The following is a 25,000-nucleotide window of genomic DNA, read 5'->3' as shown; positions in this document are numbered from 1 at the left end:
CCACAAGATACAAATAAACCCATCTATCCACAGTGTATACAAGGGTGCTTTTAAAGTGTAAATGAAGCTGTGTATTGGGGGGACGGGGGTCTCAACATAGAAAACGGCTCCAACCTGAGACTTCTGGGTAGACTGCAGCAAATTACTCTGACCCTTGGGATATGCTTCAGCATCCCATGTGTGTTTTGTTTCTTTGGGGGATTACAACTTTAGTATTCATGATTTATATACTTATATTTTGTTTTTCTTTAGCTATGTATATCAAGTCTGTAGAAAGTTCATAAAACCCTTAAAATATATTTACGTTAGCTGAATATAATTCTAATATAGATACTTTCTTTAATATTAATACTCTACTTATAATTACCATTATCATACTTAGACTATATTATTATCAACAATATCCTTGAAATCATTGATATTTACACATGCCATCAATATCATTATAACTCTCTCATTATGATAATCACATCATCATTAAAATGATTATCATAAATCAACATCATAACTAACCTAAGAAATTACTCATCTTAAATATCTTTTTAACATGCTGTGGAATAAATGTTTTATGGGTGGCAATGTCTATTTTGTTTCTAAAAATTTATATATGTATGCAAATTTGACCAAGTTAATTATTGTTTAATTTCTCTTTTATATAAATTGTTGAGTAAAGTCAGAAGGACGTATTTGTCATGTCAGTTTGTTTGTTTGTTTGTTTTGTGTCTTGTGAAATGTCTTCGGTTTGGTCATGTTTTTCTTTTTCTTTCTTTCTTATTTTCTTTTCTTTTTTAAGAATGAGATTGTCATTGATCCCGTAATGTAATAGCTATATGTCCTTTTTTTTTAACAAGTCATTAAAAAAGGAATAACTGAAATGAAACAAGTATACGAAATAGTTATACCTAAGAATGAAATGGCCCTTTAAAATATATAAACTATATGATATACACTAAAAACTATAAAAAAAAAATGAAGAATACTCTAAAAAAATAATGATAAAACGAGTTCCTTACCTCCGCCAATACCAGAGCCACCACCACTACCTCCTCCAATTCCATTTCCTCCGCCGCCTCCAATTCCCCCGCCGCCGCCGCCAATTCCTCCACCGCCGCCTCCAATTCCTCCTCCGCCGCCTCCAATTCCCCCGCCGCCGCCGCCAATTCCTCCGCCTCCAATTCCTCCTCCGCCGCCTCCGATTCCCCCGCCGCCGCCTCCAATTCCCCCACCGCCGCCTCCGATTCCTCCTCCTCCTCCACCACTTCCTCCACCAAGGCAGTCTCTCTCGTAGTAGATGGTGCCTGGACGGTTCTGTTTGGCATCTTCCCCTCCGCCGGAAACTGCATGAAACGTTTGTGAAGTTAGAAAAGTTTTCAGAATTTTATTATTTACTAATTCGTTTATATATATATATATATAATGACCCATCAATCCATATATCTGTCAATCCATGTATCAATCTATACATTTATCTGTTCATGTTGGAAAACACAGAAACAACTAATCGACAGATGCATAAATCCTTGACCTCCCATCAAAAATGAGTAAATGATAAATAAATAAAAAAAAAATAAATTAATTTACTTATCTGTTTATTCAGTTATCTATTAAGAAACAAGTAAATAAATGCATAAATACTTCTAATAATGAAAAATGAACCGCAAACGAGCTTACTTGTATCATCTCCAGAGAGGAAGCACTGGGATCCGGTTGGTCTAAAGGCGAGAGAACGACAGTTGAAAGATCTGTAATTTGTACATTCTCTCTGGCACTGTAACTCGGACACTACATTCTCAACAGTGACATCCAGGTACGTAGGGTAGGCACTGTCGGTGCGTTGGTAAGGACAGGTATCGTCCACTGTGAAAAGAGAGGTAGGGGTGATTGAACTGGGATTTTGTATTATATTTTGTTTCTTATTTTTCCTTTTTTTGTGTTGGTTTTGGTTGCTATTAAAACTCTTTTAGTATTCTCATCATTTCGGCTTATATATATGTGTGTGTGTGTGTGTGTGTGTATTGTTGTCTTTAGAGTATCAATGGTATGGCTATTTATTAACATTATGATATTGTTGTTTGTTATATCATTATCATAACCATCACTTACCATTATCATCACCATCATCACTACTCCCAACACATCCCCCATTCTCTCGATGACCCTCATCACCATCCTCATCCATCTACTCACCAGGGACGCACTGGTTCTCCAGGTACTCCACCGTCGGCGACACGGAATCCACGAAATCCAAGGGAGACGACCTCCTGTCTCTCCTGCTCAGGCGACAGGTGAGTTCCGTGCTGTCGTACTCCGCGGATCGGCACTGGAAGGCCGTCTCCTGCAGGCAGCGCTGAGGGAGGGAGGAGGCAAGGGCGGGAGGAGGAGGTTAGTTTGTGCTTTTCTTTTTATTTTATGGAGTTATGAGGAAACGGGTTGAAAGGAGAGATGTGTGGTTAGTTTGTGATTGTATATATACATATGAATATGCATATTATATAATATAATATACATAAAGAGAGAGAGAAATAGATGGAAGGGAAGGGCATTAATTAGTTTGGAAAGGAAGGGTAGGAGAGAAAATAGGGCAATTTTACCTGATTTGTGAACAAAACCTACACACAAGGAAACGTGTTCAAAGATGAACTGAAACACATATTTAATAACAGGGGAATAATAAATAATGACGGTACGATCCATATGTGTTTTAGCTCCTGATGAGGATACAACTTTAACCGAAACGTCATAATGTATTGTTCCTTCCTTATAATGAGTGCTTCATATCTAACTCGTGATGACATATTTTAAGAAAATAGAATAAAAGGAGGGATGAGTAGAAGGAGAAAGACGAATTGGAAGAAGGGAAGGAAGGAGGGAAGCAAGAGAAAAAGAAGGTAAAATAGTAATGCAGATGAAAAGGATGAAGCTGTTGGAAGAAAAAGTTAAGAATTTAGGGGAAAAATATAATGATAGAAAATGAGAGAAGGGGAAGAGGAGGAGAGGGGAAAAAATCAAAAGAACAGAAAATGAAAGAAAAATAATGTTGCAACAAATTACCTTCAATTATCTAATTGCAAGCAAAATTACCTTCTATCAATTTTTTTTCTTTTCTTTTTTTTCTGCTCCAAGATTCCCCATCGCCTTCCTTTTATCTTGTCTTTATTTCTTTCTTTTCTTTTCTTTCTTTTTCTACCCAGACACCATTTATCCATTCTTCCTTCCCCTTTCTCTGTCTTCCCCATCACAACAATTCGATAGCAAGCACATTTATTTATTTATTTCTCAACCAATTACCCATCACGCCAAACCAATAACATTCACATTTATTTTATTTTATCTTTTAACCATTAACCATTTTAACTTTTTTTTTTTAACCATTAACCAATTACATTCTTATCCATTGACCAATCACATTCACTTTTATTTTCTTTTTTTGACATTAACCATCACAACAAATCAATGAAAATAGATTTCTAGCACATTTGTTCTATCAAATTATTTATTTTAACCATTAGCCCATCAGAACAAACCAATCAATTTCAGATTTATTTTATCTATTTATTTACTTTTTAACCATTAACCCATAAAAAAAACATATGTCTGGCGCTTTTATTCCACCCATGTATTTATTACTTAAACCATAAACCCACCACAAACAAAAACAAAAACACAAAAAAACAAACAAAGCAAACAAACAAAACAAATTAAAATAAACAAAACAAAAACAAATACATAAATACACGAACAAACAAACAAAAACAAACAACTACACCAATAAACAGAACAAAAACTCACCTCGATGCAATCTCTACGACTCTGCACGAGATTGTAAACCTGATCATCCAATCCGCGCAGTTCCTTCCCAATCACTCGCTCGAACTGCCACGTGCTTCCTCGACACTGGGCGGGTAAGGTCGCTGAAAGAACACGGGGCATGAGAGAATAGAGTGGATATGATAATAACGTAGGGAACATGGGGAGATGGACGGGAAATAAAGAAATGTTGGATGGTGTGGGGTGTGGGAGATGAGGTAGACGGAGGAGGAGGGAGATAGATAACATGGGAGATGGACGGGAAATAAAGAAATGTTGGATGGTGTGGGGTGCGGGAGATGAGGTAGACGGAGGAGGAGGGAGATAGATAGATAGATAACATGGGAGATGGACGGGAAATAGAGAAATGTAGACTTATGTAGAATGTGGGAGATGAAGAAAACAGAAGAGAAGAAAATAGATAACATGGGAGGTGAACGGGAAATAAAAAAAATATATAATATTGTAGAATGTGGGAGATGGAAAACAAACAGAAGATAACAAAATAAAAAACACGAGAAAAAAAAAATCGGCAACTTGGCAGATGAACGTGAAATATAGAAATATAGAATGTAGGAGATGAAGAAAATAACAGAGGACAAAATGCTTAACGAAAGGACGATAAAGAACTTGGCAGAAGAATGTGAAATATATAACACGAGAGAGTAATGTAGAACGTGATAGATGAACAAGAGAACGTTCTAGTACAAAATATTTAACAAAAGAACGGTAAAGAACACAGCTTATTAAACGTGAAATATATTAACAGAAGAGAATAATGTATAATATACTAAATGAACATAGACCACAAGAAAACAAAACTTAAAAAAAAAAACAGTGAGCACACGAAAGCAGAACCAAAAAAAAAAAGCAAAAAACCAACACTTCTACCTCATATCTACCCCCCCCCTCACACACACACCTACCCTCACTCCTCAAAAAAAAAAATAATAATAATAATAACAATAATAATAAACAAACAGATAAATAAACAAATAAATAAAAAAAACTACAGAAAGATAACACACACAAAAAAATAACAACACCAATTTCCCATGGCGTCGAACACCCACCTCTCACGCAGGTCTTCTCGAAGTAACTCTTCCCCGGGGACTCGACGATATCTTGTACTCGACCTTGAGTGTTACGGTCGAGTTTGAAGCAGCGGGTGTTGATGTAGTCGACGGCAAAGGCGGGGCACTCTCCTGAGTCGTCCATGCATTGCCGTGCGCATTTCTGGGGGCAGGATGCGAAGGGTAGAGTTAGAGGGGGTGGAAGGGGGAGGGGGAAAGGGTGGGAGGGAGGGTAGAGAGGGGGAGAGGAAGAAGTGATAAAGGAAAGGAGAAGAGAGGGAGAAGTGATAAAAGAAGGGAAAAAAGAGGTAGAAGTAATAAAAGAAGGGAGAAAAGAGGGAGAAGTAGTAAAGGAAGGGAGAAGAGAGGGAGGAATTGCATATGATGGGAGAAGAGAGGGAAAAGGGACAAAGGAAGAGAGAAGAGACAAACGAAGGGAGAAGGGAGAAGGGTGAGAAAGGTAGGACAAGAGCAGAAGGTCGAGAGAAGAGGCAAAGGAAGGAATTAAGAGGAAGGGAGAGAGGGAAACGGTGAAAATAGAGAAGGGAGATGATAAAGGAAGGAGATGGGGAAATTTGATAAAAAGGAGGGGAGAGTTAGAGAAGGGAGACGTAGTTAAGGTAGAAGGAAGGGAATTTGATAAAGAGGAAGAGGGCAAATACGAAAAATAAGATTCATAACTCTCAATGGGTATTTCAAACTAGAAAACAACCTGATTTTTCAAAACGATTTATAAAACCAAAATCTAATAATATCAAGACTGTCCACGTCCAAATAAACGGGGTTTAGGTGTGACATCACGAGCCCTGTCAATTTTCCGTAATGGAATTTGCCTTCGATGTCGCAAAAAAAAATAAAGTTCTCATTTCCTTCGTATTCTCCTTTAAAATGAATGTGGGAGATGGAAAGCAAACAGAAGAGAATGAAATAAAGAACGCGAAAAAAAAAATCGGAAACTTGGCAGATGAACGTAAAATTAGAAATATATTTTCTCATATAAAAAAAAAATCCTCAATCCCCTTTACCACTTTGATTTCAATTCCAGTAAAATAAACAAAACAAAGACAGAAAACTTAAATATCTGAAATCCTGACGACGTCATCATACCCTTTACCGATAACCTTTGACCTAAAATGGACAGAATTAAATCACTAGACATTGATTCTACCATCACCCTTGACCTCGGCTGACCTCTGAGATGCCTCCGGGAGAAGTGTCAAGGTTATAGAGCGATTCCCTCGCTGTCCTCACGGTCTGACCTGTGATTTTCTCGTAGATGATCGTGCCCTGGTCGCGCTCGCACTGACCTGGTAGGAAACGGGGTCAGGTCAGAGGTGAAAGGTTTATTTCTCAGGAATAGGTTGTTAATGATTCTCAAAATCATCTTTATTTTCATTTTAGTTCATCTTATTTTCGTATCTTTTTATTCCGTTTGTATTTTCATTTTTACCTATCCTACTCAAGTTATGTTATTTTTGTGTAGCAATATATCTTATAATTATTATTCATTGTATTTTTATTTCTGTTTTTTTTAAGATGGTCTTTATGTGTCGACATGTATGATGCAGTGTCTATGTGCGTATATCAGGGTGTGTGTGTTTTTTTGTTTGTGTCTTTGTAACAGTGTGTGTGTGTGCATGTGTGTGTGTGTTAGTGTGTGTGTGTGTGCGTGTGTGTATGTGTATATGTGTGTGTGTGCGCGTGTGTGTGCGTGTGTGTGCACGTGTAAGTGCATGCTTATGTAAATGTGTGTGCGTGTATATGTACATGTATACATATATACGTGTGTGCGAGCGTGAATATCTGTAGATAAATCATCGCCATTTGACTACACATAGGTAGGCCCATGTGCGTGTCAGTGCTGCAAGTAGGAAGCCTTGTGTTTGTGTACAATTACTTACTGACTGTACACTGCTTCTCTCCTGTTACAACTCCCGCCTTGATGGGTAAAACAGTCTTGTTGAGAGACACAGAATCATCGCCAGAGAGATAACACCTGTGAGGGAAATATCAACTTGTATCATCTAAGAGAAAACAGAAGAAATGAAAAAAGAAAGAAAAAAAGAAAAAAATATATATCTACAACACACACACACACACACACACACACACACACACACACACACACACACACACACACACACACACACACACACACACACACACACACACACACACACACATATATATATATATATATATATATATATATATATATATATATATATATATATATATATATATATATTTCCATATATCATTCCTTCCCTTCACGAAAGACTCATTAGGTTTCTGAAACAAAAACTTTGAAAACGAAATCCCTACAAATCAGAATTACATCTTTATATGGATCAGTCAGTTAATGGATCAAAAACTATTATTTAAATCTTTTAATCAACCGGTCAGTTATTCAGGCTTTTACTCACTAAGTTAGTCAAGCAGTCAATCAGTCCCCCATTCACTTACTCATCTCAATCGCAATCCTCATATCACAGTCACTAATTCACTCAGTTACTCAACTCACTCATTCACTCATCTCATATGACATTCACGCGCTCACCAACTCACTCACTCAACTACCGCAATCGCACTCACTCACTCACTCAAGTTACTCAACTCAACTCGTTTCTTCTCATCTCATCTCCACTAACTCACTCACTCACTCACTAATTCACCCTCTCTCTTACTCACTCACTCATTCACTCACTCATTAATTAATTCATTAATTAATTAATTCATTCACTCACTCACTCACTCGCTCACTCACTCACTCACTCATTCATTCATTCACTCACTCACTCTCACTCACTCACTCACCCTCTCACTCATTCATTCATTCATTCAATCACTCACTCACTCACCCTCTCTCTCATTCATTCACTCACTCACTCACTCAACTCCCCGCCAACCTCACTCACCTCTTTTCCCTGGAATCGAACGTATAAGAACGACACGTCATGAACCTTGTCTTGTCGCAAAGGCTCTGGCAGTCGTTCTGAACGTTTGCGAATTCTAGCGAGTCCATTGAAATGACCATCACGTCGTTTTGCACATCATAGCGGCAGTCGGGGAGGGCTGAAGGGGGGGAGGGGGGTATAATGGTTAGTGGTTAGAGTAGGTGGTTGTTTTGAGTGGTTTAGTTAGAGTGGGTAGGGTATAGGGCGGTTGGAGTGGCTTGGGAAATCGTTTCGTTAAATGAAAATAGAGTTCGGTCTCCTGAGAGTAAACTAAAGTAAAATTTGTTAAACGTAAGCTCGTTGGTTCAACCTTTTTTTGATAGTAAAGAAAGTTAACCTAAATGAAACAAAATGCACTATCAAATCTATATAACCAAAATAAAATAAAAAACAATCTTAAAAAAAAAATTAGATAAGAAAAATATATGAAACTCACAACTCAAACCTATCCAATAATTGGAACAACATTAATAAAATACACTAAACCAAAACAACAACAACAACAACAACAACAACAACAATAATAATAATAATAATAATAATAATAATAATAATAATAATAACAATAACAATAATTATAATAACAATAACAATAATCATAATAACAATAACAATAATTATAACAAATAAATAAACAAATAAATAGATAAATAAAATAACATTTAGATGGAACAACTCACATCGCACACACTGGTTCTCCAGATAGTCGACGGCGGACCCGGGCGCAGAAATGAAATCGGTGGGTCGAGTCCTCCTGTCCTCTTTGCTCAGCTGACAGAGTTTCCTGATTTTGTCATATTCGGCGGATCTATGGAAGGGATAGAGTGTGTGAGTGTCTTGGGTTCTGGGTATTTCTTGGGGTTGGGAATTAAAAGGAAAATTGAATTGATCTGAGCGGTGCTGATTCAGGAGGAGGGTGACTCGACGAAGAAAAGGAAACAATGATAGCTGTAACAGCATCAGAAGCAACACTAATAACAACTAAAAATACCTCCACCCCCACCCTTACTTGCGAACGAACCCCGTTTCGACCAATCCGAACTCTCATAAAGGAAAACTGAATTGAACCCCCCCCCCAAAGAAATGAACAAATAACTCAAGCAAAAACAGGGATGGCAGTGCTAGCAACACCCCCACCCCCACCCAACCCTCCTTCACCTAACAACAACAACAACAACAGCTCTTACCTGCAAGTGAACTCCGTCTCAACCAGACAGAACTTCATACAATCGGCCCTGTTATCGACGTTGGGAATGGTCTTGTTATCGAAACCATCCAGGTAGGCATCTAACACGCGCTCGAAGGCCCATAGTCGCTCTTGGCCGCACAGCTGGTTGTAGTCGACTAAGGGGGGGGGGAAGGGAGAGAGTGGGGTCAATTCAAGTTCTTGGGCTTCGCTTGAGGGGGGAGGGGGAGATAGTAGGGTCAATTTAAGTTATTGGGCTTGCCTTAAGGGGAGAGGGGGAGATCGTAGGGTTGATTCAAGTTCTTGGGCTTCGACTAAGGGGGGAGGGGGACATAGTGGGATTAATTTGAGTTAATTGGACTTATTATGATGGTGAGATTAGTTGGGATGGTTAGAGGGTGACGTCAGTTGGATTGGGTGGTAATTGGGATATGATGAGATGGTAAGGATATTTACATGAGGTTGATTGGTAAACTGGGATATAATGGAGTTAACTGTATTTGATTAACTAGGATAATTAAGATGATTATTGTGAAAATTGGCGTGTTAAAGAAATGGACCAGTTAAAACGTCTGGGGGAGATTAGCTGGAACGGACTAATTGTAATGACTGGAATGCCTGAAGAGAGTACACATAATAGTGCGATTAAGAGGAATGATCTAATAGGAATGGCACCGGAATATTTGATAAAATGATTAGTTGGAATGAGTTAACATTGTGTGTAATTGGAATGGGTAATTAGGAATAACTGGAATGGCTGGGGAGAGAACTTACGATGTGATTAATGGATAATTAAGTATCATTGGAATAACGTGAGGAAATTAATGGCGATGTGATTCATCATGTGAGGGAGGAAGAAATGCAAAATGATGATGTGATTAAGAAAATTAGGTTTAACTTGACGTGACTAGGCAATTGGTTGGAATGATTAACTGAATACTGATTTGTAGAGAATCAGTATGGTTATCTGCCCTGATGATGTGAAGAAAAAAAAACTTCTTAAAAAAAAATTACAAACACGCAAAGGACTAGACAATAACAACAACATTACATAAAAAAAAAAACTAAATACATATCATAAAAACAAAACAAAACAAAATATGCATATTCCTCACCTCCGCGAAGGCACACTTTCTCGAAGAAGTTAAACCCTTGCTTGGGAATGAGCGATCGGCGTCGGTCCTTCGAAGTCCTGTCATAGGATTTGCAACTCGAGGTGCTGTAGTCTGGCGGCAGGAAACGGAATCCAATGGTTAATGGTTAAGGTAGACAACAAGAACTTGGAAAGGGGTAGTGGTTAATGGTGAAAGCAAATATATGTGTTAGACAACAAAGGCCATATAGCACATGGAAAGGGGTATTGGTTAATGGTGAAAGCAAATATATGTGCTAGATATCAAAGGTCATATATTATGAGTTAGCGATTAGGATAAGTAGGTAGAAGAAGGGGATGAAGAAGAGAGAGATAATGAAGGTGAGGGAGAGAGAAGAAAAGACCATGCAAAATACCTTACTTTGGGCCTCTGTCTCCGTCTCCTAAGCCCCCCCCCCCCCATCGCCCAAGGAACTGAGGGGGGCGGGGATTTAAACTGACATTGAAACAGTTTATTTAGCCATAATTAGCACTGCAAATCACACGGGTATATTCGATATTACAGAAACGTGTCTCCCTTTTAATCCGTCATTTTAGGTTATCATTCAACAAATCAATTCTAGGATACCATTTTAGGTTATTTTAGCTTATCATTCAACAAAAGTGTACAGACAGATGTAGATCGAGTTACTGATATTGACGGGTACAAAGAACAAATATAGAACAGGAGGACGTAAAAAAGTTAATGGGTTGCGTCTTCAACGGTTGAGATTTAATGGTTTTTTACTCTTCTGTGCGTGTATCTATGTGTTTTGTTCTTATATCGAAGCTTATTTCCTTTTCGGGTGCGTGTGAACTAAGATCTAACTCATGGTTAGTCAAAGAAGCGTCATGTATATACATATGTATATATTGACATCTACGTAGATAGCTTACCTCATCTATTTGTCTATCTATTTTCTGTCTATCTTTCTCTCTCTTCTCTCTCTCTCTCTCTCTCTCTTTCTCTCCTCTCTCTATCTTTCTATCTCTCTCTCTCTCTCTCTTTTTCTCCCTCTCTCTCTTTGTCTCTCTCTCTGACTCTCTCTCTCTCTCTCTCTCTCTCTCTCTCTTACATCCCTCTCTCTCGCCTTTCTCTTCTCTCTTCACGTTCACTATTTTCAAAATGGAGTGGTCAAATTTACATAATTAGCAGCCTCTTGATCTTACATGAACGCCATATTTCGTTTATAGCAACCGCTTCAAAAGCGTATAATCTAGTTTTCGAATCCGAGCACGTGGTCATTTTATGAAATATAGCTTCCTAGTTAATAGATTTCCATTTTTATAATGAACGGATATGTAATCAAACAACAGTTTCACTTCCGCACTTGAAAAAAATATAGGCTTCATGCTATTCAAAAATCCCAGGGTGAAATATTGCCCATCAAGCTACCGAAATAACGGTAGTTGATTTACGAGAGCAAATTTTCCATAATTTGATTTAGGGAGAGAACAGGAAGTAGAAGAAGATGTTTTATACATATCATCCCTCGTGTTTTTCCCGCCAAAATTACGGTGCGGGGAAATGGCGGGAAGCGAGCGACCTTGATGCGCTTTTTTTTTTCTTTTTTTCTTTTTTCTTTTTTTTTTGAGCATTTGCGTGACTCGGTTACGGTCCTAATTAACTGCCGGGTAATAGCAACCCCGAATTCACACCGCGCACGCTAATCAAGATAATTAGCTCGTGGTTTATCTTCTTTTACTTTCTCTTTCGTTCGTGTTTTGTCGTTTTCTCTATCCCGTTTATATTTCTCATCTGTTCTTCGTTTGTGTGTTCTCCTCTTCTCTTAATCCCTTTCTCTCTCTCACACTCTCTCCTTGTTGCGTATGCACACACACGTATACACACACACACACGGACACACGTATACACACACACACACACACACACACACACACACACACACACACACACACACACATACACACACACACATGTATGTATGTATGTATGTGTACATATAAAATATCCTTTATTTACCATACAAGAACACAAAAAAGAACCAAGACTGGAAAAACGGAAAAAAATACATATACTTTCATCCGGGATCCTTGACTCAGCCTTTGTAGCGGAAGCCAGAGTCGGGCGGGGCTTCGCAGAAGTCATTCGACCGTGTCTGAGCAGGGATTCGAACGCGGACTAGGGGGTGGGGGGGAGGGGAGGGGAGAGACCCCTGCCCCTAATAATCTCGCTCTCTCTTTCTCTCTTTTTCTGTATATTTATTCATAATACACAAATATATAACACCCGTTTGTTCGTATGTGCCTTCGTATGTACAAATGTAAGGTATGTATGTATGAATGTATGTATGTATGTATGTTTGTATGTATGTATGTTGTCTGTCTCCCTGTCTGTCTGTCTGTATGTATGTATGTTGTATGTATGTATGTATGTATGTATGTATGTATGTATGTATGTATGTATGTATGTATGTATGTATGTATGTCTATATCTGTCAATATCTATGCGAGCAGGTAGTATATACACATGCACATTTATGCATATATATACATATATATACACATATATATACATATATACACACATATATACATATATATACATATATATATATATACATATATATCTACCTACCTACACACACACACACACACACACACACACACACACACATTGTGTGTATGTATGTATATATATATAAATATAAATATATATATATATATATATATATATATATATATATATATATATATATATATATATATATATATATATATAATAAGTGCGCGTGCGTGTGCGTATAGTACGTGTTCGCGCGCGCTTACGTGTGTACATCCAAAATTAAGGTAAATTACCGTGATGCCTGAATTAGCATGGCATTTTGCTTACAATCCGTGTACTAAAAGACACTCAAGGATACGAAATGACAGAGATAATGCCATTATCGCTGTGTTTTGAGTGCCATTCCACGCCATTGCTTTTAATAACAGCATCCCGGACACCGTCACACTTGCTTAACATTAAAATTACGATGCGAAATACATGACTGGCTCTTCTTTTCTGTAGGGCTGTTATAGATTCACGTAGATAGTGTTTGTCGCGTTTGATTATAGTGTAGAGTGAAGAAAATACGTCGGGGGATTCGTTGAAGGGGATACGGACCTCAAAGTAATTTCAACTGACGCCATTTTGTTGAGTGGAAATATATATATTTTTTAATGAGGGGATACTTGCTCGTTCGGTAAATTTTAAATGAGGGAATTTCTTGGAGATAAATATGAGATAAGAAAACGAGGCGAGTTGATATTTAGATGGAAGGTTTCTGATAGCATGGTGATGCGAAAGTATGTATTCTTAATCACGCGAATATCAGCGAATCTAGTCTTCATGAGATAATAAAAAAAAAATAAAAAGAAAAACAAGAAGAAATTCGGTAACATTTATATAAATTTTAGGATACAGAATTACAAAAGTTATCTCCGCCAATGCCATGACTGACACTATAACTTTTGTCTATAAATACCACGGTTTTGGGCGGGGGTGAAATAGAGCCGATGGAGCGCGTCCGCAAGGCCAGTCGCACCTCTGGCTTCGGCTTCGGTCATGGCTCGTAAACATTTGGGCGTTCGAAAAGGCAGCGAGCGTAGCTACAGAAAGGCATCTCTATGTAAAATACATCGTTACGGTGTAGCTAGAAAGCGTAATTTAGTGCGTTCTTGCGTTATCAGTTCGATTCGTTGTGATCGCGTCGTTGTTGTTTGCACTTATTTGGGATAACGGAAGTTAATAGGGGGGGGGGGATTTCTTTGTCCGCCATATTGCATTCATTATTTTTTACAGCTACGATGAATATAAATCTTATTAAACGGAGGGTATCATTTTTTCCCAAACGTTTGATCAAAACACGAAATAAATAATGCAAGAAACAAGAAGAATTTGCTAGCTTGACTTTATTTACTTTTGAGATAAAAAAAACAAAAGAAAAATAGAGAGTTCAGAAACCGTTGTGATTTAGTGTTGCCATTTACGTCTCATTACTTTTACTCTCCCACCCCCCTTTCCTCTTCCCCCCTCACACGTATATGCAAATGTACTTTCTATAAAAGGTGTTCAGAATTTTTATTGCGTTTTTATCTCTTCATAGTTGTTGTGTTTTTTTTTTTTTGTGGTTTAGTCTTCTTCTTCTTTTTATTTTTCTTCTTCTCCTTCTTCTTTTTCTTCTTCTTCCTCCTCCTCCTCTTCCTATCTCCTTTTCTTCTCCCTTATAAACATGCCTTAAAATATAAACATCTACTTCAAAATATTCATCACAGAATAACCTTTACAGTATTGTTTTACATGAATCTCACTCGACCTCCCTTATCACTCTCCGCATATTGATTAAAAAAAAAAAGAAAATTGAAAAAGAAAAACAGTTTTTAAGCTCTTATCCTTCCAAACGGAGAGTGAAAGTGACTCCGCCCACTTCCTTCCGCGTTTTTGTAAGGCGAATTTGTAAATCCGGATTTCGTTTTTGTAAGACTCGGAAATTCGTCAGTTGAATGGCGTTCTTATCTTATTTCTTAATTCAATTTTCTTTTTTTATCGCTTTTTTATCGCTTTTGTCTCTTTTGTTTCTTTAGTTCTATCCGTTTTTTTAATGAAAAAACAGTAAAATGTAATAGACTTTGTTCTTAAAAAGAAGTTTACGTAATTATAGACATACAACTTGTAAAATATTCCTTAAAGTATGTTGTGCCAAAAAAGTAATAATAATAATAATAATAATAATAATAATGATAATAATGATAATAATAATAATGATAGTAATAATAATAATAATAATAATAATAATAATAATAATAATAATAAACAATACTAATAAAAATAATACCAATAATAATAATGGTAAGGATACTACTACTACTACTACTAATAATAATAAGAATAAGAATAAGAATAATAACAACAACAACAATGACAATAATAATAACAACAACAACGATACTACTACCAACGACAACCACAGCCGAGACACTCACCAATAGTAAAAGCATTGCAGCCCGGCGTTCCCTTGCAGATGCTCGTGCATTCGCTCGTCACAGCCGCGTCCTGCTTGGCCAAAAGGGGCTGCGAATTCTCGTTGAAGTCCACACCGACTGTCTTCTCCATGGTTATTGTCCCGCCGAAGCACTGGGCTGTGGGGAGGAGGAGGACGAAGAGGAGGATTAGTAAGGGGAGATGAGAAGGGGTGGGGAGGGGGATGAAAGGGAGGAGGTGGGTGAGAGGAGAGGGGTGGAGAGGGAAATGGGGTGGGGAGGAGGAGGAGGAGGAGGAGGAGGGGGAGATGGAGTGGGGAGAGGAGAGGAGGGTTAGAAGGGGAGATAAGAAGAGGTAGGAGGGAGAAAAGGAGGAGGTCGGTGCGATGAGAGGGAGAGAGGGGAAAATGGGGTGGGGTGGGAAATATTGGGAGGAGGAGGTGGGTGAGAGGAGGGGGAAAAGGAGGAGGAAGGGGGGGGAGGGGAGGAGGAGGAGGAGGAGGAGGAGGAGGAGGAGGAGGAGAAGGAGGAAGAATAGGAAGAGAATGAGGAGGAGGAGAACTAGAAGGTGTGTCTTGAGGAAAGTGTTTGGAGGAGGAGGTGGAGGAGAGAGTGGGGAGGAGAGGGGGAGATGGGGTGGAGGGGAAGAGAAGGGACGATGGGGTGGTGGGGGGAGGAAGAAGAGAAGGAACGAAGGGGTGGGGAAGAGGAGAAAAAGGGAAGGGGAGGAGGAGGACGAATGAGGGGAGGGAAGAGGAGGATTATTAAAAGGGGTGTTGTGAAGAAAGTGTTATGAACAGGAGGTGGAAGAGAGGAAGGGGAAAAGGAAAAGGAAGAGGAGAAAGAGGAAGGAAGGAGAGATGGGGAGGAGGAAGATTAGAAGAGCAGTTGTGAGAATATTGCTTGGAGGAGGAGGTGGATGAGAGGAGGGGGGGGGGGTGTCAGAGAGGAGAGTGTGGGGTGGAAGGAGGAGGAGAGATGGTGAGATGGGGGGGGGGGAGGTGTTGGGGGAAAAGGGAGGAAGATTGGTAGAGGGAGGACAGGAGGTGAGCTCGTCATGAGGATGGTGAGGGAAAGTGGGGGGGGGGAGGGGGGAGTGGGGAGGGGAAGGGGGGAGTGGGGGGGTTGTTGTGGGGATATTGTGAGGCGGAGAAGGTGGAGGAGCAGAGGGAGGAATGTTGCGAGGAAGGAACATTGGAGGAGGAAAGGAGAATGAGGAAAAGAATGAGGAGGAAGAAGAGTGTAAGAAAAGTGACTTAACACGAAGAAAGTGAAAATGAGTAAAATGATGAGTCTGTAATGAGGAAAGTAGGGATGAAGAGATATATATATATTAATGAGGAATGAGTCATGAGATACAAAGTCCTCATGAGATACAGAGATTATGAGTTAGAGAGGATCCATGGGAGTAAACAAAATTATGAGTCGGAGAGCAATCATGAGGAAATGAGTGATTGTCAGGCGGGGTACACTCATGGAAAATAGAGATTGTGAGTTAATTACGCCTCGTGAAGTAGGGCGCATGAGTAATCAATGTGTCATAATTGAAAAAAAAATGAGATATTATGATCTATCTCTGTCCTATGAGGAAAAAAATGGGAGGGACCCAAGAAGCAATTCTTGAAAAATAAGTGAAATTAAGTCATTTAAAAGCCATTATGTCGGTAATTAAGAATTCTGTGATTCTAATGAGGGTGCGGTTATGAGGGGGTGGTGGATTTAATGACCGTATAATTAGAAATAATTAATCAAGATCCAGTGGGCTTGTTCAATTATGTGAAATGTGGGCTGTAGATCTTAACGTTAATGAGCAGTAGATGAACATGTTGAGGGAAAAGGATGATGGTGATAATTGTATAAAAAGTGATCAGATATGTATATAAACATATGCATACATATGTAAATATGCACGTGTGTGTGTGTGTGTGTGTGTGTGTGTGGTGAGTTTTGTTATGTAGTGTTGATTGTATTGTATTATGTATATATATATATATATATATATATATATATATATATATATATATATATATATCGAGAGAGAGAGAGAGAGGGAGGGAGGGAGGGAGGGAGGGAAGGGAGGAGGAGAGAGAGAGAGAGAGAGGAAGAAGAGAGAGAGAGAGGAGAGAGAGGAGAGAGGAGAGAAGAGAGAGGAGAGAGAGAGAAGGAGAGAGACAGAGACAGAGACATAGTGATTGTGTATCTGTATAACAAAACACATAATGCTATGACTTGCTATCATGAAATAGCCAAGTATATACTTACCACGAAAGACTTTCCTATCGAAACCACAAATATTCACTTGCGTAAATAAAGAAAGGTGCATATAAAGGGAAAATCCATAAAATAAAATAAAAAACATCAAAAACAGGGATGTTTGTCTTAGAAAATAATGGTTGCATATCTAAATGGTGTGGTTTTGCGAAAGGAAACACAAATAACTGATAAAAATATGAAACTGAAAGACTTTTAACGGAAGAGCGAAAATGTGATAAATCTTATCATAATAAAGAATGAATTAGAGTAATGAAAACGGAAGAAAAAAGACGAAACAAAACAAAAAAAACATCGAAAAAAAAAGAGTTGTAAAAAACAGGAAAAAAGAAAAAATATAAGAAAGAAAAAAAACAAGGATAATAATCAGAGAGAGAGAGCGATAATTCTTTCTCCTTTTCTCACTCTTTTCTTATTTTTCTTATTCCCCGTTTCTTCTTATCACTTACACCATTCCCTTTCTTTTCTCTTATTTACTTTTATTCACTTTTTCTCGCCTATATATTTATTCATTTCTATTATCCCAATTTTTTTTTTACATTGGTATTCTCTACATGAATATGGTTAATGGCATGTTATTTGCTCCAGCAATTTATGCTATCTTAAGGGGAAAATATTAGAAAGTAGATTATCACCCTTTCCCTTCCCCTCACTATTCATCTGTTTGTCTGTTATATATAGACATTCAATTTCTATTTCATTATTGTATTTACCTGTCTGTCTGTCTATCTATTTATCTATCTAACTTCTACCTGATTAATTATCTAAGGGATATCTCTCCACACTGCCTTACAACTCATTAGATATTCACAATCTAATTATAACGTAATTAATCCAGGTTAATGATTGGTCCAAACGACATGATGACCTTGTGTTCGGGAGGACGTGGGCGGAGCTGATTGGTTGAAAAAGGAGCGTGATAAGTCCCGCCCTTTTCCCGTCCCACCAATCAACGCCCAGGATTTTAAGAGGTGTCTTTATATCACGTGATTTGTGGTTCGAATAAGGATTCGACTATTCGTTATTCGGACAATGAGGAGGTTGCGATGTTTTTTTTTTTTCTCTCTCTCTCTCTTTCTTTCTTTGTTAATGTTCGAAAAGGGGAAATCCCGAGAGGATGTGTGAAATAAATGCGAATGGAAATAACATTCAAATTAAGTAAATGAGGAAAGGAAAAATTAAATGACGTATCAGGCTGGGCACATGCAAAAACAAAAAAGTGAAATAAAATGATAATAAAATACTTTTCAATTATAAATCCATATGTGTCGAACATGAATAAGAAAATAGGTTAATGTAAACAGACTATCGGAAGAGAGAGAGAGAGAGAGAGAGAGAGAGAGAGAGAGAGAGAGAGAGAGAGAGAGAGAGAGAGAGAGAGAGAGAGAGAGAGAGAGAGAGAGAGAGAGAGAAGCAAAGAGAGAGAGAGAGAGAAAGAAAGAAAAAAAGTAAGGAGAGAAAAAAAAGAAAGAGAAAAAAAGGTAGATACAAACGAAGAACAGAAACAGCAAATAACAAAAGAGAAGAGAGATATATCCAAACAGACATACCGAAGATGATAACGAAGTTAAAATCAACAACAACAAAAACAAAGAAATCTCGCCATTGCAAACACAACAATAAATCAACAACAAGAACAAGACTCGCCCAAGGTCTTTGAAAGTATATTGCAAGTCAGTCATGCAGTGCAACATTTTTCTGAAGAGACTTTAAAAATATTTCAGACTTCATGCAACATTTTTTTTTTTATCTCGTTAGTCTCGGTGAATTTTGCTTTCGTTTTGGAATATGAAAAAAGGAAAGGTATTTTATTTCAATGCCTGACGCAAATCAAAGAGATTTATCCCATATTCACAGAATGATCATAATATAATTGATAATGATAATAGTAAATTAATAATGATAGTAATGATGATAATAATAATAATAATTTGAAAAATAACAACAACAACAATAATAATAATGATAATAATAATAATAATAATAATAACAATAATAATAATAATAATAATAACAATAATATAATAATAATAACAATAACAATGACAACAATAATAACAATAATAAAGATGATAATAATATTAATGTTAATAATCATCTTTATCATTACCATTGTTACTATTATTATCCTTATCATTTTTATTACTATTATCATTATAATTATTACTATCATCTTATCGTTATCTTTACCATTACTGTTGTTATTATCATATCATCAATGTTATTAATAATATAGTTATCATTATTATCATAATCATTATCATCATTAGTATCATGATCATTATCATCATTAGTAGCATGATCATTATCATCATGATGATTATCACTGCTATTATTATTACCATTATTATTATTATCGTGATGATCATGATGACATCAACAAGGAAAGGGAAGAACTGAGAGCCAAAATTCCCCAAGAGCCGAGAGCGCCCCCCCCCCCCCCCCGTCCGCCATCTTACCCCAGCGGAGAAACATCCTCCCAGCGGCCGAGAGATCCACGCCTCCTTCGGTATCCTCCTGAGGGAACATGTCCACGACTTCAGGTTCCCTTTCCCCCTGGGTCTGGCGAGCCTCCTGCAGGTACTCCAGGCGAGGGGAGAGCGCCCGGAACGTCGAGAAGTCCTTGGGAATCGCTGGTCCTTCGCCTTCGTCGCCGTCGTCAGATCTCACGTTTTTTTCGATGTGGGTTTTGGTGGGGCGGCGGGGGGCGGGGGGGTTCGTGGTTGTGGCTGTTGGGGTTGCTGGAGGTGTTGGGGTCTTTGTTGCTGTGGTCGGTTTTCCCTCTTTGGTCCTTGTTCCTTCAGTTTCTTCCTCGCCTCCGCCTCTTCTCCCTTCCGTTGGCCTTGCTCCTTCCCCTGTTCGTCCTACCATTCCTCCTCCTCCTCTTCCTCCTTCTTCTTCACTTGCTCCTTCCCTTCCTTTGCCCTCAGCTCCTTCACCTACTTCAGGACGTCCTTCCTCGGGCAAGATTTCCGCGTCCCTGACCGCGATGGTCTGCCCCTCCAACGGTGACAGCGATGACGACGGGATCTGAAGGCTGGGGATGTCACCGCCGTGTTCAAGGCTGGGGATGTCACCGCCGTGTTCAAGGCTGGGGATGTCACCGCCGTGTTCAACCGAGCCTGGAGACGTCGTCGGCGCGGTCGGGAAGCCTCGCAAAGGGGCTTCTTTCTGAGGACTCATTTTCCGGTCCATCTCCACTTCCGCCTCCGACTTCGATGCTGTCATGTCCCCCCGGAAAAAATGATCACCGCGGACGCCGTAATCCCATCACCATTTCATATCGACCACCACCATAGTGTCATAGCACCACCGCGCATGCATCACCGCGTCGTCAGTGAAGCACCATCACCAAGAAGGAGATAGAGACGCGTTAAAATAGATTTTATAGACTACAAAGACAGTAAAGATGAAGATTATGAAGATTATGATAGGTTATCAAGAGAAACGACGATACCTGAAAACGATTCCTTCATAATGCATCATAACTTTCCCCGCCAAAAGGGATGACCACCGCCATAGCCCTCTTGAACTTCCTAAAATCATATCGAAGAGACAGTAAAATCATCCAAATTACAACAAAGAAGGATTTTAGTGAAAGACAAAATGCCTATCGTGAAATTGTATAACCCGTGTCACGTGACGAAACCTGCATTACTGCGATTGACAGGCGTAGAAGTGGATGACTGACAGCTGAGTGAAAGCAGGTAATCCCCCCCACACCTCCCCTTTCGCCATATAGAGAGTCTTGAGTCTAGAAACTGGAAACGCTCTAGTTAAATGCGCAAAGGAGAGAGAGAAGGAGGAAAGGGGGAAGGGGCGGTGAAGGGAGAGGGAAATGAGGTGCAAGAAGGCGGGAAAGACGGGGAAAAAAGACGTGGTTTCAGGAATAGAAGGGGAATTTTAAGAAAAGCAGATATTGGAGGAAAGGGAGATATTAAGAAAGAAGAGAAAAAGAGAAATGGGGAAGACAGATAAAATTATTTGGAAAATAATATAAGTATATAGGCTGCAAGGAAGTGATGAAAATGTGGAAAAAAAAATCAAATAACAAATTCACAGAAAATAAAAATAAAAAGAGAGAGAATAGAAATTAAATTTTCTTTTTAATCAAATCAAATCGCAAAATGAAGAAATCAGAGCTTTAAAAAAAACGAATTTCTCCATCCCAGAAAATCTTGAACCAGGGACGTCTATGTCAAAAGGTGGTTGAAGGCGAGTGACAAAAAATCTCTACTATTTGTCACTGTCAGTACTATTCTGGAAAGTGTACAGTGAAGCGTACATTTTAGCCCACTTTAGCCCCCCCCCCCCAAAAAAAAAAAAAAAAAATCCTTAAAGGGTTTCCTTATATATCAAGGTTAAGGTGGATTAATACGAATGACCAAAACATTATCATTTTTCCGTGAAATGTACATTGATTTTAGTTCCAAGGATACGAAAGTTTTAGAATGACACAATTTTTGATATTTCCAAAAAAGAATTAATCCTATTTATTTTTTTCACATGACGTAATCGATAATAAAATATACAAGAGTAAGGGGGAAACCACGAGTGCCAAAATGGAGTGCCAAACTCACCCGAACTCAGGCTGGGCAGAGCGGCCAGTGTTGCCATCACCATCACTCTCACCAAACCCGACATCTGTAAAAAAATAATAATAATAATTATTAGATATGAGATTTATAATTATTTTTTAAACAATATCGTTTTAAACAATGTGTATAAGCATAATACGTATTTACGTAAGCTTGTCAATAGTATTACAGGGCATGAATTAAGTATAAAAATATATAAAAATATAGGTGGAAGTATTTTAGCAAAGAGAGAAGCTAGAATATTGCGTAATCATAATTGGCATCATTAGCAATAATCATAAATGTAATTAATTCGTAATTCTCAGCTCTTAGATTTTGTCAAAAGCTACCTTTGTTTTTATTACGGTTCTAATTACTAGTAATGAATGGCCAAGTGAAACTACATCTAGCAGAACAAAATGCTGAAATGACGAAAGAGGAAAAAAAGAAAACACATTAATATCTCACGCTTCAAATATAGGCTGTACAACATTCGACTGTTAAAAAAAAAATACAGCCATTAAAAAAGAAAAGAAAAGAAAAAAGATGTTAAGCACGTTTCCCTCACTTTTCATTTTGCGTAAGATGGCCGTCTGGTTGAAAATGCGTTGACAAATGAAGGTTTTTTTTCGGTTTTACGAAACACCCTAACTACCCGTCTTTATATTCAAGAGTGTCCTAAATCCGGCTCAATAATATTGCCTTCAGTACATTTATCCATTAATCTATTTTCTCATTGATTCTCCTTTGTTTTCAAAAATAAAGAGGAAAATCCGTTAAAACCGTGTCATTGAAATTTGAATTTCTAAAAAAAAAAAAAAAAATCTGTTCACTATGATGTAAACAAACTTTCAAAATCTGTTCAAGAATCTCTCCGTCTTTCCACATTCCATTCCCCATCTGTCGCTTTATCTCCTAAAGGGGTGTTGCCTTACCTAAAACCTCAGTCACTGGCCTATACCGTTCATCATCAACCCCCACCCCCCTCCTCCTCCCCAACCTTGTCGTTTGTTTCCCCGCCTCCATGACTGAGTTAAACACCTCTTAGTATTGCTTCAGTCTCCCCTCCTCTTCTCCTTGCTTCGCCTCCTTACTTGTCTTTTCTCTTTACTTCTACTTTGCTTCAACTTTTCTCTCTAATCTCTCTTCTCCCCTTCTTTCCCCTACCTTTATTCCCTATTCCCCCTTCCTTAAACCTACTTTCTTCCTCCCTTACGTTAAAACGGTTTTCTGACGTCACACCGGTTGACCAGCGGCTATAACGACCCAGACGCGCGAGCCGCTCTAATTGGCTGGGCTGAGATTTTGACCGACGGCTGTGATTGGTTGGCGGGGTTTGAGACGGTTCCTGCGCCGGTTTTGTGAAGACTTTAGGTTTATCTCGTATTTGTTATTTTCTTCCCTCGTATTTTCTTTTATTTATTTATTTATTTTCATTCTCGCATTTATCACTAACATTCAAGTGTTTATATTTTTTTTCTGTTTTTATTATTATTTTTTTTTTTCATTCTCGCATTTATCACTAACTTATTCAAGTGTTTTTTTTTTTTTCTGTTTTTATTATTATTTTTTTTTCATTCTCGCATGTATCACTAACTTATTCATGTATTTAAATATTTTATATCTCTGATACATGTGTTGGTGTGACGTTATTTATCGAGAAACTTAGTGTTAAAAGGAATTAAGTTGAAAGTAGGTAACGATTTCTTCATATTGATGTTCGTAGATTCATTTTCGTTATTGTTGTTGCTAATACATAATTACTCTTATAATTGCTAATCATCTTCTTCCCTAATAATCTTTTATGATTTCTCTGTCTCTACGCTTATGTCAGTTCTTTCTCTAACTAAATGAGGCCTCTCTACCTCTATATCTTTCTCTCTCTCTCTCTCTCTCTCTCTCTCTCTCTCTCTCTCTCTCTCTCTCTCTCTCTCTCTCTCTCTGTCTCTGTCTCTCTCTCTCTCTCTCTCTCTCTCTCTCTCTCTCTCTCTCTCTCTCTCTCTCTCTCTCTGCATGTGTATTTGGCTCCCTTTCTCCCAATACTCAAGGCACACGAAATCCAGTTCCAAATAAGAAAGATTTTTTTCCCAAATAACACATTTCGTATACTTTCAAGGTTCTCTATTTATGTAACGCTTCGATAATCCATATCTCCTCTCTCTCTCTCTCCTCTCTCTCTCTCTCTCTCTCTCCCTCTCTCTCTTTCTCTCTTTCTCGCACCCATGCTTGCTCTCTTTCTCTTTCTCTCTTGTCTACCTATCTCTCCATATCTCTCTGTCTCTCTCTTCCACCCATTCTTCTCACTCTTTCCCTCCCTCCCTTCCTCCCTTCCCTCCCTTCCCTCCCTTCCCTCCCTCCCTCCATCCCTTCCTTCCTTCCCTCCCTCCCTTCCCTCCCTCCCTCCCTCCCTCCCTTCCCTCCTTCCCTCTCTCTCTGTGTGTAAGAAACCAGAGGAAGAAGACGGCCCAAAGACGTTTTCGGTCGAGCGGCTGTCGAGTTTTCCGTGACTGCTCTTCCGCTAAGCTTCGCACGTGACAGATAACGAACGTGTGGCGGATCCTGACAACTGTTCACTTTTTTTTTTTTTTGTTCAGTTGTGGTTGTTGTTGTTGTTTTTTTAAGTGTTTGGAGAGTGTCTTTGTTGTTTTCTTGTTGTTTCGTGGGAGGTTTGATAAGTCTATGTGTGTGTTTGTTGTATAGATCCACGTCTGTGTTCGTCTATCTACTTATCTATCTGTTTGTTTGTGTCTATCTATCTTTTTATCTACTTATATATCTGTTTATCTATCCATCTATCTATCTTTGTCTATCTATCTATCAACCTGTCTGTCTGTCTATAGTTTTCTTTGGAGTATTTGTATGTGCAAATTTTGTCCGTTTGTGTGTGAGTGTGTGTATGTTTGTGTGTGTACGTTACGTGGGTGTATTCCGGCTTTCCCCTCTGTTCTTATTTTCTACCCCCCCCCCCCTTCTCCCCCTTTTTTTCCTCGTATAATCAATCTCATCGACAACCG

At 38.5% G+C, this 25,000-nt stretch overlaps 1 protein-coding gene across 1 annotated transcript in view; it reads right to left on the bottom strand.

Annotated features, from left to right (window-relative positions):
- LOC119589675 overlaps nt 1-25,000 on the bottom strand; it is an 84,953-nt gene that overhangs the window by 31,406 nt on the left and 28,547 nt on the right. Inside the window, exons 2-15 of the mRNA XM_037938265.1 lie at nt 21,990-22,053; nt 15,142-15,297; nt 10,139-10,249; nt 9,025-9,181; nt 8,518-8,645; nt 7,799-7,955; nt 6,782-6,876; nt 6,072-6,187; nt 4,881-5,043; nt 3,790-3,911; nt 2,188-2,347; nt 1,672-1,857; nt 1,014-1,337; nt 41-191 (exon numbers count right to left, since the gene is read on the bottom strand). Coding sequence (XP_037794193.1) covers nt 41-191; nt 1,014-1,337; nt 1,672-1,857; nt 2,188-2,347; nt 3,790-3,911; nt 4,881-5,043; nt 6,072-6,187; nt 6,782-6,876; nt 7,799-7,955; nt 8,518-8,645; nt 9,025-9,181; nt 10,139-10,249; nt 15,142-15,297; nt 21,990-22,053 — 2,090 coding nt within the window. The remainder of the gene's footprint in view (nt 1-40; nt 192-1,013; nt 1,338-1,671; nt 1,858-2,187; nt 2,348-3,789; nt 3,912-4,880; nt 5,044-6,071; nt 6,188-6,781; nt 6,877-7,798; nt 7,956-8,517; nt 8,646-9,024; nt 9,182-10,138; nt 10,250-15,141; nt 15,298-21,989; nt 22,054-25,000) is intronic.

Source organism: Penaeus monodon, chromosome 26 (assembly GCF_015228065.2).
Source record: "Penaeus monodon isolate SGIC_2016 chromosome 26, NSTDA_Pmon_1, whole genome shotgun sequence".
Lineage (NCBI taxonomy): Eukaryota > Metazoa > Arthropoda > Malacostraca > Decapoda > Penaeidae > Penaeus > Penaeus monodon.
This window is presented reverse-complemented; position numbering and strand designations above follow the sequence as displayed.